This window comes from Eupeodes corollae, chromosome 3 (genome assembly GCF_945859685.1).
Source record: "Eupeodes corollae chromosome 3, idEupCoro1.1, whole genome shotgun sequence".
NCBI classification, from domain to species: domain Eukaryota; kingdom Metazoa; phylum Arthropoda; class Insecta; order Diptera; family Syrphidae; genus Eupeodes; species Eupeodes corollae.
The window spans coordinates 123480500-123492858 of record NC_079149.1 but is presented as its reverse complement, the minus strand read 5'-3'; the positions used below and the strand labels follow the sequence as shown (position 1 = coordinate 123492858).

The 12359-nt window shown below is 28.9% G+C and overlaps 2 protein-coding genes across 2 annotated transcripts in view; both read right to left on the bottom strand.

The window, feature by feature from the left end:
• Positions 1–12359, bottom strand: part of LOC129950780 (uncharacterized) — a 40627-nt gene that overhangs the window by 7208 nt on the left and 21060 nt on the right. Inside the window, exons 11-14 of the mRNA XM_056062697.1 lie at positions 5838–5949; positions 1396–1524; positions 1127–1333; positions 790–1056 (exon numbers count right to left, since the gene is read on the bottom strand). Of these exons, the coding sequence (XP_055918672.1) occupies positions 790–1056; positions 1127–1333; positions 1396–1524; positions 5838–5949 (715 nt within the window). The remainder of the gene's footprint in view (positions 1–789; positions 1057–1126; positions 1334–1395; positions 1525–5837; positions 5950–12359) is intronic.
• On the bottom strand, positions 475–7411 carry LOC129952487 (sodium-dependent proline transporter-like). The gene is made up of 10 exons (XM_056065078.1): positions 6558–7411; positions 6062–6193; positions 5838–6001; positions 2890–2948; positions 2702–2828; positions 2314–2644; positions 1588–1742; positions 1396–1524; positions 1127–1333; positions 475–1056 (listed from the first exon to the last, which is right to left on the bottom strand). Exons 1-10 carry the CDS (start codon positions 6721–6723, stop codon positions 772–774), a joined length of 1755 nt encoding a protein of 584 aa, XP_055921053.1. The 5' UTR covers positions 6724–7411; the 3' UTR covers positions 475–771.

The following is a 12359-nucleotide window of genomic DNA, read 5'->3' as shown; positions in this document are numbered from 1 at the left end:
ATCAGTGTGGGTCGCATCCCAGCCTCTTTTTTATTTATTACTATTATACATTATAATTTTATTACATTTGATTATTTTTAAATAGAAAGCACTAATAAAGAGGAAGTAATGCATTGGCCGCTACGGCTACGTTTGAAGTCCCATATCTTTTTCATGAAATTTTTTGTTATAGCACATTTGTAATTGCGGCTGTATTTGATCAATAACTTTACGAATTCCATTCATTATATCTTTCAACGAATGCGGAGCATTTGAAAGGACCTTATCTGGCTAAAAGAAATAACCTACAAATTTCAAAATTAAGTCGGATTATATTTTAACTTCCTATGGCACTTTTAAAAGAAGATTTCGGAGTCTTTTTGTAAGATTTTCGGGATACCACAAGGCAAAAACTTTCAGCATATTTGGATTAAATTTTAGCAATTACATGACGTTGTTAAAGAGTGTGTCTTTCCGTTTACAGCAATGACGTAGTTCTTAATTATCAAATGTCAAAATATGAAAAGAGTTTATTCTCATTGGAAAACTTTGTTTAAATCTAAAATAATGTAATTTCTCAAGAAATATAGTGCTTTAAAAATTGCTCAAGAAATTGATATGAAAACGCGTGTTCTTATTTACTTAATGATTTTTAAGTTTTTTCCTGTGTATCAACCAGTATTTTGAAACAACTTGAACACACAAAAGAAATGTTTTTCTTTTACAAAAGATTTAAATTCTTATTTTTCAATCGACTTATAGTTTTGAATTTATATACATTTTATCTCAGACTCATTCCATAGTTTCCACAGTGAGCTGATGTGATATGTCTGTTGTGTTGAAACTCTCTTCGTATCTTTGTTTGTAAACGGGATCAGCCGGATACCAATCAGTCGGTCGAACAGATCTTCTAAAACGCATGCCAATTATTCCAGTAGTATGTTTTATCTTATAGATGCAATAACCAGGAATCAGACACCAAGATAGAAGGAACATCAAAGTTACAAACAGAAGCACTATTATGCCATTAGACGATGGAGCATAGTCAAATTCCATAAGTATTATCAATCCAGTTAACTTTAAAGAAAAGTAAAGATGAATTTAAAATAAAATTTATATTTTTTGAATAGTTTTCTTATTTACTTACCAAAGCAACCAATAGGAAAATTGGAGCAACAAATCGTACGATATAAACCATCCACGTTGAATAAGTACGTGATGTCATAAAGTTTAAATCACGTTGGAAGCGTTCACGTCCATAGATCCAAAGAACAACCAATATTAAAAGTAAATTCAAAATCATTTGTGTAAGGATTGAATATTTTGAAAGAACTCCAAAAGAATAGACTCCATGCTAAATTGAAAATTTAATATTTAATATTTTAAATTGAATACAAATATCCCATATTTACTTACATTTGAACAGAAAAGTATTGAAGTCACAACAAAAACTCCAACAGTTCCATAAATGATCCTTTGTTTGTTTTCCCTAAGTTGCTCAAACTCATCAAACAATGACGTTAACAGAGACAAAAGTTGAATAACCTGAAGTGGGAATTAAAATCAAATTGTTATGTTTTTGTATTTAACAATTTCTGTAAAATATACCAAAATATTCAAAGATCCCAATGTCCACATACCAAAGAACAACAAACACCAAAAGTGCGGAATTTCCAGATATGTTAAAGCTGTTCCAATACTCAGGAACTCCAACCACTGCAAATGAGTGAATTCAAGATACGAAGTACTACTTGAGTTGATTGCTAGATTAAGGAAACAAAAAAAGTTTTTCAAATTGGGCTTGAAATCCTAATACCCCTTTGTGGGATTTTCATACAAAAATAAATTAATTAAAACAAACCATCAGCTGTCAGCCAGTTTCTTCAATGGTTTTCTTATATTTTTGAATGAATTTAGGATATATTAGTATATTGGGATATTCAAATACAAAAAGGCCGATATTTTAAAAATCTGATCAGCTATAAACTGTTCCATACATTTCATTGTATGGATTTTACCTTTTTCTGTCGGACTTTCAAAAATGAATTTGTTCTTTTATAGTTAGTTTTATTTGACAGATACGTATTTTTCTTAAACTTTAATTAAAACTAAAAACATTCATGGCAATTACTGGATTTATTTGAATATACCACAAAACCTTAAAGTAGATTCATATACTTATCATAAGTCATAAACTCAGAAATAGAAAGAAATGCAAATATTTAACGTTTTAGTTTTTAGAAGACATAGGTTGTTTTTGAATACCCACATTTTCTACGGTCCCAATTTTAAAAAACAATTATTTAATTTTTGTTTAAATTTCAGTTTACTTACTTATCATAAAATATTTAATAAAAATTGACAAAAATGCAATCCCAAGCATAAGTCCAAGTTGCGCCAAACACATCGCCCAACTATAGCCGAATATATTCGTCTTGAAATCATTAAAGCTTGCCATTGTTAGAATTGATCCCCAACCAGGACCCAATATTGACAAGGTTAAGCCTGGGAGAAAAAGCCATGTATCCCAAAAAATTCGAACAGTAGATGGAAATAAAAATTCCCATAAACCATTAATTGCTCCTGGCAGGAAAATAAAACGAATTAAGCAGATACTCATGAGTGTTATCACAGCCAAGAATGAATATCTTACAAATCGCCCTATCTAAAAGAAGTTTAGGAGTTATGTTATGTGTTATAAGATATTCTGTAGTTTACTTACAAATTCTGTATTTTTTAAAATGATAAATGTTACAATAGCCCAAACTATGCAGGTGCAGAGTATGAGCTGAAAGGAAAATGTGTTTTCCTTAACTTCATCATAAGAGCTCGCAATGTTTACATGATTGCTGTGAAGAGAAATATTATTTTTTTATTTCTGTCAATAAAGTGTTTTAGCAGAAAACTTACATGAAAAATTGGACAGATGGTACTTTAAGTGTGTACGTGTTATTCGCATTTATACAAAACTATAAAAAAGAAAACAATTAGACAATTATCAAAGAAAATTATAGCAACATTAGACTGAAAATGGTTACAATCCTAAATTTCATAATAGCACACTCTAAAAACCCACATTTTTGGCATCCCAAATCTTAGAACTTTGAAAACCAGAATTTCATCATTTTAAATTAAAAAAAGTAGTCGTCCCACAATCGTCAATTTTTGATTTTGATATAATGATTTTCAAAATATTGATTCTGGTGTTTATAAGAGTTCAGAATTGTATAACTCTATGATTCAGGATTTTGGATTTTAACGTTCAGGTTTAAAGTTTTTTTATTTGAAATTATGGATCTATGGTCTTTAAATCTGATATTTTCAAAATTGGGATTAAATGACAATGTTTATATTTTTTTTTATAATAAACACACACTCAAGGGGATATTACTACCTTTATTATGCAGAGGCACAGTGTGAGCACTAGGATGAGGAGAGAGGGTTTAAAAGGAGATGTCGGTGCACATTGGTTTTGAATTCCTGAATATTGCAATGACTAGGAAAGACAGAGTGTGGTAAGGCATTCCACATTCGCGTAGTACGGCTAAAGAACGAATCTCTGTATTTAACCGTACGGCTGAAGTTGGGCTCTAGGGTATACTGATGAGCATTCCTAAAAGCGCGAGTATTACGGTTGAACTGTTTAAGGGGAGGATTTCAACTGGCTATTTCACTAGAGCATAAGCCGTTAAAATAACGGTAAAAAAGGGTCGGACAAGAGACCTTACGACGATGTTCAATCAAAGTAAATGAACTTATGATGATATTATTACCTATTAATTTAAATGCTCTACGTTCAATACTATCCAAGAGGCTTAAGTAAGTTGCAGGAGCACCAGCCCAGAGATGGGAGTTATACTCAAGCTTTGGACGTAATTAAGTCTTGTAGATAACAGCCAGATCAGAAGGGGTGAAATATTTCTGGCATCGCCTAAGGAAACCCAAACACCTTGCGGCATTTTTGGCGACATCGCGTATGTGATCATTCCATAAGAGGTGGTTGGTGACACAAATACCGAGAGTATCGAGGTGTTCAGTCTCATTGATGCAAGTGCCATCCATGGATAATGGCAATGGGGGTATACCTCGCTTTAAAGATACAAGCAAGAAGAGGGATGTGAGTCTGAAAACGAATATGAAAAGCTAAGAGTACTATCGTCAGCGAAACAATGTATTGGATTAGATGTTGCAGACAGGCAATCAGTGTAGGAGATAGAACAGAGCCTTGGGGCACACCAGCATTTATTTTATGGTTTTCAGACTTGAATTCATCCAATACTTCTTGTATTGAATGATCCGAAAGTTAAATACTAATCCAATGAAGCAGGGATTCATGCAAAGCTAAAGCACGCATTTTCGATAAGAGAGCCTGATGCCAAACCCTTTCAAATGCTTTTGAAATATCAAGTGCAATAATCTTACTTTCTCCAAAGCGATGTAAATATTTTTTCCACTGTTCGGTGAGATGAACCATGAGATCACCAGTGGACCTATTGCTTCGAAAGCCGTACTGCCGGTCATTAAGAAGCTTTCGATCTTTAAGATATATCTTGAGCTGATAATTAATCACTGTTTCCATGACCTTGGAAAGAAGGGACGTAAGTGCAATCGGTCGGTAATTAGAGAGTGAGGAAGATTCACCTTTTTCTGGGAATGGGCTGGACAAATGCAGTTTTTCATCCTCTCGGAACGAGACCTGAGGAGTAGGACAGATGAAAAAGCTTACGCAGTAGTTTTGCCAGCGTTGAAGAACACCTATTCAAAACAATAGTTGGGATACCATCCGGACCAGCGGATTTATGTGTGTTTAGATCTCAAACACGATATTACGATGGTAGAGAAGTCGAAAAAAGTGGGTCCCTCGATTCCGTCCGGTCGTTTTGTCTGTCTGTCCACGCTCCTACAGCCTAAACCATTGTTTGGATTGAGTTCAAATTTCACTTCATAACTAAAATTCAAAACGCATAATATCCTGACTGTATGTTCGTATGCTTTTTCTTTTTAAATTTAACGAAAAAAATAAACTGAATGTAATAACTCCATGTTTGCTCTGAAAACTTGTAGAAAAGAGGGAATGTGATTGGATTGTTGTAAGTACCTTCTACCAACCAATAACATTCCTGCATTATCATCATAAACATGTCTTTATCTATATATCTGCATAAAGCTGAGAAAGCCAATGAACTATTCTTTATCCGTTTTAGACACCTACCTAACTACATCTATCTTCAAATAATTTTTTTTCCATCCTGGTTCTTCTAATATGAAATTAAAATAAAGCTATCCAAACGAAAAAGTTTTGAGCGAACTAACACTAACAGAAACAATTGTTTTCGTAAAGTATGCTCATAAATATTTTTCAATTCCGGGATGAGTTGTGTCTTGGAATGAATCGCGCGGTTTTTTTGACAAGTCAAATGGTACAGTTACTTTAAACAGACTCTTTGCATACATACGTTCGTGCGACCCAGTCGTGCATTTTATTAAAAATGGAATCTATGCATAGAGTTGCCCATAGAGTTTAAGGTGTTAGATTTTGATATTGTGAAAAACCAATTTAAAACAATACAAGCCAAAACGATTTCCCTGCTAAAGTTGCAACACAATTCTTTTCATAAAATATTGAATGGCCAATTTACATATTTGTAAGGCCTCACCTTTAAGAATATCAAGGTTTTAAATTAATTTTGGAGCATTAGCATGACATGGAAGAAAAAAATCTTTAAGATGTAAAATCAAGAAATCTCGTTGGCCAATTGTGAAAATTGGAAAATCCATTCTCCAAATGTTTACTTTTTTTGTAGAGGTTCTTAAATATTATTTTTGTTTCGCAAAATATTTTTAAATCTATTGTTTACCGATTTATTAATTTCCTCTATTTCCATCCATTCTTTGGCTCCTTCGCAACTCCATGGTATTGTTGGTCTCAATGAATGAAATAAATGAAACAATGGTATTGCACTAAATACGCTGTAATATGTTAATGTTAAAACATTAACTAATAATGAAACATGTCCAATGCCTAAGTTAAAAAAAATTAAATAAATTTAAATAAACAACAAAATATAATTTAATTATTTACCTTTAAATAGTGGAGCTATCCGAAAGACTGATATAAATCCAGAACTTGAAAATTGTCCAAGAAATGATTGAATGAATACAATGGGAACAACACAAATTGCCGAAATTATTAAGTACGGAATCAAGGCATAAACTAAAAATATGTATTGAAATTTTAAAATACAATTAATTTAATTTAATATTTGTTTAATGTTTTATTTGTCAATTTTCTATGCAAATCTATGTAAATTAAACCTTTAAAAACTAAATTGTATAAAGTTGTCCAACAGTATTTGGCCCAGGAATACTCAAATAGAATATAAAAATCAATGTTTTTTGGGTCTCTTTGTCATACAAATAAACGTCTACAGATAATTTTTCATTCGTGATAAGAAACAAAAATGATTTGTTTGTTAAATCACGGAATTCTTATCGCCAAAATTTAAATCTGGTTACATTAAACATTTTCTAAATTTAAATTTCCGAATATAATGTGTTCTTAATTTTATGGAACTTACTTCCAAGGTCTTCAAATACTAAAATTGGCATAACCAAAATTGCGTCTGCTTTAAAAGCATGTCCAGCACATGCAAAGAAGAAATCCTTTGAAGATGCCCATTTGCCTCGATTTTTATCATGATTAAATGGCTTCAAGCCGGTATCATATGAAGTTTCGTACTCCATTCAAAACACTTATAAGTTATAACCAACCACTGATATATTTACAAAATACGATTTACATCGAATCAATATAAACAAATAGTAAATATTACAATTGTTTAAATCTAAAGGGAAGAAATTAAAATTGCTTTTTATGTTTTGGTATTTTCAAAAACGAAATAGAGGGTAAATTTAATAGCACGCCAGACGACACACGCTTGCAAATAGTTCGCAGTCTACTGATGGCTGATCATTTAAACAAATTAACAAAAAAAAATATTACACAAATTCCCTCTATGTAGATCATTTCGGATTTGTCTATTAATAAATAAAAAAACATTTTCGCAAAAAGAAAAAGATGAAAAATGTGAATTTGCATTGAGGATTATCTCGCAGTGTTTTCAGAATAGAAATTAGATGATTTCCTCCAGTATTTAAGCCGAAATTAATTTGTTATCTTTTTACAAACGAACTTTTTAAGTCGCGAAAAAAAGATGATTGTAGATTCATTGCTTTTGCAGTTAATTAACAAAAAATAAAAACAAATTGGATTCATGATGGTATCATCTTGTCTATTTGTTTATAGAACGAACATAGCCGTGATCTTTATATTAAAAAAGCAATATAAAACATTTGTTTTACAGGAAAAATATTTTGATACATTATTTACTACTTGTTTTTCTCTTTTGTTCAGTCAAGTTCATTGAGTAAAGTAAAGTTGATTTGACCAATTAAATGTGTATAAATTTAAATTTAAAAATTGGATCTTTGTTATTGATCAAAAAAGATAGAAAATTACAACAATGTAAATTAAAAGTCAAAGATAAACAATATAATGAAGAAAATGCAACATATTGTGCATGTAAACAAATCAATAGATAAACGTACCAACAAATTAATCTTCGGATCAAGATTTTAATCAACCGATTTCATATCTTTGACTAAGGTTCAACTAGGGTTCAAAAATGTGAATAATGATACATAATAATACATAGTGATTTATTACTTTCATAAATTGATGAAATATATTTAATAAACTGAAAGCGATGGGTGTGAATCTTAGTCAACAGATTAAATAGCTCATTTATATTGTTGTAATAATAAATAAAAAGGCCAACAGTTAAATACCTATTAATCAATTTAGGGAAATGGATTGTCATGAGATAAAATACAGAATAACTTGGGAACACTTAAAAAAAAAAAACTAGAACAGATCTTGCCATTGTACAGAAAAAATCAAAACATAAATCATCTTAGAACTTTATTTAAGTTGTTTATATATATTCAATTATTCTTGTTAAAATAATCCATGAGTCTTAGAACAAAAAATCCGACGTGGCCATATTCAAAGCTGAAGAGTTTAATTTTTTCGTCCTTAATTCTGACTAAAAGGTAAACATAATTTTAAAGGGGAAAGGGGCAAAATTCATATTATTGTACAATATAGAGGGTCTTTTAAGAAAATTTATATAATTTTACAAAACTTTCAAAATATTTGGATTCCTTAATCAAAAAAATCTAGTGAAATCAAATTTCTAGGTTATTATTTTTCTTAGATAGGAGGATTCCTCCATTTTTGAGAAGTTAAATTTCACTCAAATTGATCTAAAAAAAAGCGTACATATTTTTTTTACAAAATGACTTATTAACAACTTTTGTACATTCTTGCTTAAGTTATATACATTTAAGATTAATCTTTTCGTCAAAATAAGGATTGCAAGACTTTGGCTTGTGGGATTTTTGTTTAGATAATGCTCATAGACTTCTATACTAATAAGTTTTAAAATCAAAACATCAGAAATATGGAAGAAAGTAACGCTAAATTCTTAAAACTTACTAAAAAGTTTCTAAGAAATCCAAAATTCTGAAGATTCGTAAGAAATTTATGACACAGGGTTCGTTTTAAAGTTAATTAAGAGCTCTATGCATTCTATTAAACATAAATCAAAAGTTTTTGAGATATCATAGAACAAGTTCATATTTCATTATATACATTTATATTAAACCACAAAAAAAGTAATAATAAATCCATTTATAAACCAAAAAAGTTATTTAATTTTTAAATAATAATTTCTTATAAAAAATGTATATTTGCAAAATATGAAAAGATTAGTCAAATATTCTTTTTAATGATCTTTCAATAATTTTAACGTAGTTTTTACTTATAAATATAAGTTAGATATTTAAAAATTCTACTGATTGATAAACAGTTTTATATTAATTTTTAGTTTAATAAATAAATAAATAAAAATAACTTTTACAAAGGAAAAAACAATGCTTATAATGTCTGTTGAGCTCTAATAACTATTAAAAAGAGGATAGGATGCGACATACACTGATAACTTTCCATTCCGTCTGTTGATTTGTCTTGCTCAAAACAAAATATTCGACAAATAATTTGGGGTCAATGTCTTTCGTTGTTCTCCTAATATTTAAGTCGAAAACCATCTATTTTCAGTGTTTTGTTGTTTTTGTAGGTTTTCTTGCTTTTTTAAGAAGGTTTTCAGGTAATTTTTTCTAAAACATTATCTTAAAATGACCATATTGCCCATAAATATTATGAACAATATTTTGCATATGATGAAATAGTTTAATTTAAAAATCTAATTTTGTTAACGAGTTTTTAAGTCGAAACCCAATTTTTATATTATTTATTTTATAGAGTCGAAATAAAAGATTTTAGAAAGATGTCTGTGCGTGCTTGTGTACTTACGTTCGTACGTCCGAACGTTCGTGACGTATTTTTCGTTGTCCATTGCTTAAGAACCAGACGAAATATTGACTTCAAATGAATTTTGTCATACAGATAATAATGCAGAAAAATGCATAAAAGGGCTCTTAAGAAAATTATGTGTGTGGTTTTTTACCATAACCGTTTTAAATAAAAGCGAACATTTTCGTTAAGCCTAAATATCTCACAAACCATTGACGCTAGAGACTTGAATTACATTTTATATTGAATATTGTAACGTAAAAAAATTCCAAACAAAAATAAATTTGTCACCTCGAAAATTTTACGAATTAAAAATGATGTCATCTCCAAAATAATTTTTTACAACAAAATGTTTAAAAAAAAACATTACTCAAAGTTGGTAAAACATTGAATTTCGATTCAAATATCTTCTCAAAAATTTGAGATTTTGGCTTCCAACTAATTTTAACTTATAGGAAATATTGTTTTCAACATTCTAAAAAATTTGAGAAAAATCGAATTGATATTTTTTGTACAATAAATAAAAACATAAAAAAAGATACTAAAATTTACCAATTTTATATTACAAATATTTTTGGTATGCAGTTATTTAGAGCTTATTAAAAACTGTCTTTAAAAATTTACATATGGCTCAAATAACTTTTTAAAAATTAAAAATATTGTTTTCAAACTTTTTTATTTCACAGAAAATATTGTTTTCGATATTCTGTAGTTTTTTTTTTTATAAAAATCCAACAGTCTGTTTTTTCATAAAATCTACACAAAATAGTATGCAAATTTGGTAAAAACTGATGTTCTGTTCTTGATATTTCTCACCCATTCCTCCAATTTGTAAAAAAATTTAAAAATGCTACTAAAATTGGTAAAAAATGTTTTCCACTAAAAATCTATTCAACAAAACTAAACATTTAAACTAAACTATTTCTTTATTTGAAAAATATTGTTGGTAATTTTAATTTTTTAAGAATAATTCAACAGACAACTTTTTAAAGCCAAAGTGAAAACCTACAAACTTTTATGCAAGACAAATCGAGAGAAGGGATAGAAAGTTATAGGTGTGGGTCGCATCCCAGCTTTTTTTTATTTATATAATTGCTGAAATACCTATTTAGACATCGCAAAGACTCAGTAAAACATATTTTAAACTGCCATTGATTCTAACATTTTTTTAACTTTCTATACCAATAAATATATATCAAGCCCTTTTAGTCAGATGTACAGGATTGACAATAAAACAATTTTTCTAAAGTTTCTTAATTCGCTCATACAATTCGCAATACAATTTTAAAACTTAAAGAAACTATCACTTTCTTTTGATATTCCCTTTGATTATGTATACCTTTTCGGATCAATTCACATAACGTTTGTACATATCTTCTTCGACAAAATAACCAGCATTATTCAAAAAACTGAAAAACATGTTTTTGGTGATCACTATTTTTATCAATAAAATATCAAAATCAATATGTATAAATTCATAATTTAGAACAAAACAACTCCCACAAATATTATAGGCCATATTTTTAAATAGGTTGTTATCACAATAAAAATTAATACGCCCCCAATTTTATGTTTATCAAGTTATGTTGTTTTATCACTAAGACTTGCTTTTAAGTCCCGAAAAGATAAAAACATCCAAAAAAAGTTAAACTAATTTTGAATGAATGACCATAAAACAGGAAACGAAGAAAAAATCTTCTTGCGATGACACAATTGAGTTGATTTGTTTCGTGATTTTTCATAGGTCATTTCGGCTTTGATTTCATAACACTCATTTTCATACAAAAACAAGTAGATTTTTTTCGCCGGTAAGCAATCCAAAAATAGATTTAAGTAAAACTTAAATTGATAATTTAACTTAAAATTGCAACACGCACTCTTTAGGAAAATATGTACTCTAAGTATAGGTAATATCCAAATGAACTCTCATTGTATACTGGAAGCTCACATCAAATCTAAGACCTGGATTTTATGTCTCTCAAGTTATTATTGCTTTGTTCTAAATTCATCATAAACTTAAACTTGTATTCCATTTCTATTATTAAACAAACAAATAAAAAAGAAAACAAAAATAGTTGAAAATTAATTTAATAACACATTGCAATAATAATGTCGTAATCCATAATCACATCTCATTCACAGACTTTTTTACTTTATGTGGGTTGGATTTGGATGCGGTATAAAGTATATAATACTAGTATAACTATAGATACTAAGTTATGTACTGCGCATACATATATTATGGTTATTATAAATTATATTTAGTTTTGTTTCGCCGCCGTTATGTGTTTTCCTGATGTATTCAAGTTCACTTAGTGTAGCACAGCAATTATTTATTTATTAAATTAAAAATAAAAAAACATACAAAGAACTAACAAAACAAACTTCTATTTAATTTTAAAACTAAGAATTATGAATCACCCTATATTGTATGTAAAAAGTTTGATAACTAAAATTTAAGTCAATATATTTTTTAATAGAAAATTTTTAATTTTGAAAAAAAGAGAATGTCTTTAAAACTAGCTTCGATTTTTTTAAATAATTTCAAAATCTGTACATTGTATTGAAAATATTTCTTTTAACCAAAATGTTAACGAGAAAAAGACAAACGAAAATCGGGTACTATTTTTGTTTCAACATACTATAAACTAACACGCAAGTATTGCTTAATTACATTTTAAAATACCATTTTTTATTGGAGACCGTAAAAGTTTGCAGAAAATCGCTTAGAAGGTTCAGACCCGACTTTACTCGACTTTAACTAACTCTTGGTTCCTACTAAAAGTTTTCAAATTGTATCAAGTCAAAATTCACTTTTTGTTCGAATGTCAATGGGATATTTCTTAAAAGTTGTATAAAATATTAAGAATAGCATTTTAAAAATTTTCAATTGTCATTTCTTGCAAGTTTTATTCTTGTAAAAACAAAATGTACCAAATATTAAAAA